The 6,000-nt window shown below is 38.3% G+C and overlaps 1 protein-coding gene across 6 annotated transcripts in view; it reads right to left on the bottom strand.

The window, feature by feature from the left end:
• Positions 1–6,000, bottom strand: part of NFIB (nuclear factor I/B) — a 290,118-nt gene that overhangs the window by 83,939 nt on the left and 200,179 nt on the right. For all 6 annotated transcript variants that reach the window (XM_006881291.1, XM_006881292.1, XM_006881293.1 and 3 more), the window contains one exon: positions 3,448–3,568. In XM_006881291.1, the coding sequence (XP_006881353.1) occupies positions 3,448–3,568 (121 nt within the window). The remainder of the gene's footprint in view (positions 1–3,447; positions 3,569–6,000) is intronic.

The raw sequence follows: 6,000 nt of genomic DNA, 5'->3' as shown, positions 1-6,000 counted from the left end.
TTTTTAATTTTTTATTTTTTTTTAGTCTTAAGTCTTAATTAGGCTACTTAACCATCATTATCCATTGGCATTAAGTTTCAACTCATAGTTCTACTTTGTCCTGTAGAGTCCCTACAAGTTGGGCTACTTATTATTTCTTAATATATAAGCTCCTTAACCTTTCTAAATTTGGATTAATCATCTGTAAAATGGAAATAATTAAATTTAGTTCAAAGAGAAGTAGTAAAGAGAATTACATGAGGTATTAAATGTAAAGCTCTTAGTTAAGTGGTTTGCATGGAGAAGATACTTACTAAATAGTAGTTCTTATAAATAAATCTGTAATTAACACTAATAAAAAGGTTATAGTCCTTTGTGGGCTATTATGTTGGGCTGCTAGTGGAAAAGGTAGAGTTCCCAATTTACCAGTCACTCCTCGGAAGAAAGACATGGGAGTCTGCACCCATGAAGATCTGTGTCTTCAGAAACCAATGGAAGATTGCTGTGAGCAAAAATCCACTTGAAGGTAGCAGGGAGGTCATCTTTAATTATTATTATAAGCTATTTCACATATTTTTCTTTATGTTTTCTTAAAAACAAAGCTTGTTGTTGTTGTGCATCTTAGAGTCGGAACAGACCCATAGCTGACCCTCCGGCGGATATTTTCAGAGGCAGTTAATTGCATGAGAGGAGACTGTTCAACCTTCTCCTGGGGAGAAGCTGAGCTCACAAACGGCTTACTGATTAAAAACAAGCTTACTTAGTGTTTATGGTTAAGGTGAGCCCTGAAAATCATGACACCAAAAAAAATACACACTGAGCACTGTATGTTTAAAGGGATGTATTTCCAAAATCTCTGTAAATGTTCATTAAAATTAATAATTTTTTTTAAAAAAAGGATATATTTCAGTGAGAAAAACTTGGTGGTCAATCTTAATAAGGAAAAAGTGAGCATTTACAGCAAGAATGTGACAATTTACTAGATATACTTCTCTTTTATACTTCTACCAATACCCTGTTTTATTGGTGAGGAGCTGCACTGCCAACACAAAAGTATGTGGTTCAAATCCACCAGTTGCTCCATGGGAGAAAGTTGGAAATTACCTCCTGTGGGTTTTGAAAACCTGCTGTCATGTCAGCTAGGAGTGAGTTCTGACATGATAGTACACAAGAACACCTCCAATACTCTATCAAACAGCTAATTACTGTCATGAAAATGGGCCCATTTTTCCCTTTGTTTATTCAGATATTTATTATTCACATTCACGTAGGTATAACCTGGAAAAGATATTTTCTAAATTAACTTTATGCACGGGTAATAAGTAGTACGTGATTTTGTAGCAGCAATTGATCCCCAAGATCATAGATGTAAAACAATCTCATTTTTTTACAAATGAGAGAGATTTGGAGAACTCAAGTGACTGCCCTGGGGCAAGTGAGAGAAAGCAGTTGGAAGCAAAGTTTTTACTTTCAAGTCTTTGATCTTCACACTGCACATTTCCAAGCCCTAGAAATCACGAGCGCTGGATGTATTTGTGGATTTTCCTATGATTAATGTTTGACTCACAATCCTCAGAATATTATTATTATGATGCAGACGATGGAAATTTCTATCTATGGTAAACCATGGCAAGAGTAAAGAATATCTTCAGTTTCTTCTTGCTGTACCCAACTTAGAAATTATATGCAATTTTTAACCATCCTTAATCTAATCCTCCCATCTGTGAGTCAGAAGTACATTTGTCTGGAAAACTTGAAATGGGAAAGAAATCACTTTCTTAAGTAAGCAGTGGAGAAACGCTTTTAAACTTAATTTATTCTGAACGACATAATACTTGTTAGTGAGCGGTCATGAGGTAATATCCCAGTTGACAACCAAATGATCCATTAGACAAAATTAAAATTATTGCTGCTTAGACTTTTAAACTTGGGAAACAAGTTTAAATAAGCATTTTTGAGATCACAACAAATCAGAAACCATTTTAATGATACAAAACTCAATCCAAAATCCCCCAAAACAGAATTGACCATCTTTTAGTTGATTCCAGTGGCCTTGCTTTGGGTTTCCTGGGTTATGAATTTGTATTGGGGGGCACTGTCCTTCTGTCTCCTGAAAAGAGCGCCTAGTGGATGCAAACTGCCAACCTTCTGTTAGCAGTGTTACATGCCATAGAGTATGCCGCCCAATCTAACTCTATGAAAATACAGTTTCATGTTAAACGACATAAAGTTGAGCTTCGTTTAGAAGCATACTAATGTGCACAGTCTCAGAACAAATTCAGATGCAACTGCCAAATTTATCAGAAACAGCAGGAAAATGTTTATCCAAATATTCTTTACTTTTTAAAAGTTGAATATGTAAAATACACATTTGACTCTGGAACCTACGTATGCTCTTATATTTCCTTCATGGGTATAGTTAATGCCTGGAAAAGGAAATGAGTCTTCTTATACTGCTGATGTAATTAAAAATAAATAAATGAACAAACCTGGGAAGCTGCAATATATATTCATTTTCTCATTAACCATTCTAAACTACTGAAACACATCATCAGGTAATCCAATGCGCCATTTCTATGTTATCTACCCCTAACTTAAATAGAAAAGTATTGATTTCCACCTTTTTTTCACTTGTATGGGACTGAAGGATAAAAAGAGGGACACCTACAGAGAACTGAAAAGGAAGGAAAGCTCCCAGTCTACTCCGGTGTTGCCTAAGCCACTAAAACCAAAACTCAGAGCAAATAATAGAGTCATTGATGACTGAGATTCGAGAAACTATTCAAGCAAAACCGACAAATTGAAGAACTTGGTCCATTGCAGCCAAGTTGTTAAGACTTCCCACTTTTCAGATTAAGTAAATGACAGGTTTTCCTTTTCCTATTTCATTATTCCAAGTTTAATGTGGTACTAGATGAAAGCTACAGAGATGGAAGTACCATTACAAGGGACCTTCTAACTTTTTCTTACAGTCCGAAATATTAACTTTTTCCAGGGAGCTGTGGTGGCTAAGTAGTAAGGAATTGTGCTGGGTAAAGGTATTCAGCTCCAATCCACCAGCTGCTCCACTGGAGAACGATGGGCATCTCCTCCCGGGCAATTTACTTCCTCTAAAACCCTCTGGAAGTTCAGCTATGAGTCAGTTCTGATTAGATGGTACATAACAACAACATACAATTATTATATTTCATAGAATAGGTGAGAAATCATATTAATACATTTTTATAAGTCTTTTGCTCAAAAGGAAAATTTAGTAAGGAGTTTTAAAAGCCAACTGCTTTTAGTTGGCAAATATAAAAAGAAATCTAACCAAGAAAGATTACACAGTCATCATAAAACCAATCATCTTCACCATTTGCTTTGTTTTCCAATCCTATGTACCCTCCCGTCTATCTGTGCATCTCTCTCTACCTGCCAATTTATCTTTAGCTTCCCAAGTGCAAGAGAACGCAACTCCCTTCCAGTTACCTGCTTGGTGGAGAAGACAGCGACCTCTGAAGATTGACCCCCGAGTTCATGTCATGATAGTAGGGTTGGCTCGGGATTTCTCCAATTGGAAAGTTGACTCCAGTTCCCTGGGTGATAGGCGCTGAGGAATAAAAGAAATAGAGAAGGGTTAAGAGTGACATTATCATTTGTCATTCTTATCCAAACCAAATAATCTAATATTGTGCATTCCTTTAGCAAAGAATGAAGTTACTCTCAGCCATACACTTGAGTAGAACTGGAGAAATTGATTATGTTAATGATGTCAAAGTTTGGAAACTCCAAGTCCTCAGATCAATCATCCTTCATCCTTCATTCCTCCAACACTCCTCACTCACTCTTTGTTTTAGTTGTCATTACAGCTGTCACCTCACTAGTCTATAAAGAATTCCTGAAGAACTAGAAGATACGTTCCTACTGCTTAGCCTCAGAACAAAACCCTAAACCTCAGTGCTGCTGAGTGAATCTCAACTCGCAGTGACCCTCCTCTGGACTTCCAAGGTTGCACAGCTCGATGGGAGGAGATGGCCTATCATTCAGAGAGCAGCTGGTGAATTTGAACCACGAACCTTCGGGTTAGAAAGCTCTGGTGGCCTCGGTCCACCAGCTGCTTCATGGGAGACAGATGCAGAATCTCCTTCCGTGTGATTTACAGTCTCTGAAATCCACAGTGGGTTAGCTATGAGCCGCTTCTGACTCAAGGCAATAAGTTGAATGCTGTTGTCTTCAGGTTACCCACCCAATGCACAACTCACTAGGCCACCAGAGCTCATCTAAAATGAAGCTACTGTTGAATAAAAAAACATGAAGCCGTAAGTAAATATCACTATTCTAAAATATGGGAGCTCTGGTGGCCTAGTGATAAGAGGCTGAGCTGCAATCTCAATGGCACCTGGTTCAAATCCACCAGCTGCTCTATGGGAGAAGAATGAGCAATTCCCTCTTGTGGGATCAACTGTCTTTGAAAATTCCCTGGAAGCTCAGCTAAGTATAGGTTCTGACTCAACAGCACACAACAGCAAACAATTCTACAATATTAGTATTAAAATACATTAGAAATGTTTACAATTATTAGGTATAAAGGAATCTATATATTATATACACAGATCTATAAACATGAAGAGTTCTGGTGGCACAGTCTGTTAGGAGGCGTGCCGCTATCCCAAACACGGCGCTTCTCTGGCGGTTTTAATTCACCAGCCGTTCCTTGGGGAAAAGATAAGCAATCTCCTCCTGTGAGATTCACAGCCTCAGAAAACCTGCTGGAGCGTTAGCCTTGAGTTGGTTTCAACTCTAATGCCATGAGGTTGGAGGGGCTTTTTAAAAGCAAGTATTTAGATATATAAATTAATTTTATAAAAAATAAAACAATGCCAAAGTTTTCTAAAAATAAACGTTCAGGTTTCATATGTGAATGGTAATATGTAATAGTGCTGGGTTTTTATTTTCAAAAAACGTTTTCATACCATGACTTTATAAATCATTTAAAATATATTCATGATGTTGTATGGAAATTATTTTGAAAATGAAGCCATCCTTTTGAATTTGCCAATATATTACGGATTGAAATTTTTGTATGAAAGTATTGGTTTTGTACAATAGATTACATCTGTTCAAATTTTTCTAATTTATTTCTCGACATCTTGAACAGATCTGTGAAGCAACATGTTGTGTTAAAATGAGCAGAGTCTTGGGCGAGATGGCCTTTTTGGTTTAAACTCCCAGCGATGCTTTATAAGCCATGTGCCTCAGTTTCCTGAACTGTGAGGTGGGAAAGGCCCATCCTGCACTCAGAGACACCTAACAACATCATCACGTGAGGGAGAAATGAGGCTGGGAGTGATAGAAGCCCAGAACCAGGATGCTGGTTACAAACTACATGCTTCACAGATACGAGCTCCTTCCCCCCGCCCCCTCCTTTCTCCTGCAGATTTCTTCCTGCTCATCAGGAACCGTTTTAAAACATGCTCAGAGCAGATAGATGAAGCCGTATCAATAAGCCTGTTTACTCTCAATGAGCCTGTTTAACGAAGCCGTATCAATAAGCCTTTTTACTGAGCCTCCCTTCACAGTCTCAACTGTGGCTATTGGTAACAAAGGCTGAAGGGGTTAAGTAAGAGTCTCCCAGTGACCTTGCCCCAGTGATCAACTAGACAGCAAAGTGGATAAACCAAAGAGTCTCACAAAACATGGAAGTACTAGCATACTGCCGATTATAATCAAAGAGCCATAGAGAACAGCACAATTAATAAATGCTACAGGATTTCTAGGGAAGAAGAGTCTAGCTGTAAAAAGAGAAAGAGCCACATGCGGACGGCCATCCCTGACCTCTACCAACTCCACAATGGGGGATTGTCCCCATTAAAAACATTTACAACACAAAACCAATTCCCCTAAGGCAGGACATGTCTTCATGCTCCTGCGCCTCTTTCTACTCATCCCAACACTGATCTTACTATTTGGTTGTTGTGCACGGTCAAGTTGGAAACGGCCCATCGGTGACTTTCTGGTGGGTTTTCAAAGGCAGTTAACTGC

This window comes from Elephantulus edwardii, unplaced genomic scaffold (assembly GCF_000299155.1).
Source record: "Elephantulus edwardii isolate Elephantulus edwardi_28Jun2011 unplaced genomic scaffold, EleEdw1.0 scaffold00014, whole genome shotgun sequence".
Lineage (NCBI taxonomy): Eukaryota > Metazoa > Chordata > Mammalia > Macroscelidea > Macroscelididae > Elephantulus > Elephantulus edwardii.
This window is presented reverse-complemented; position numbering and strand designations above follow the sequence as displayed.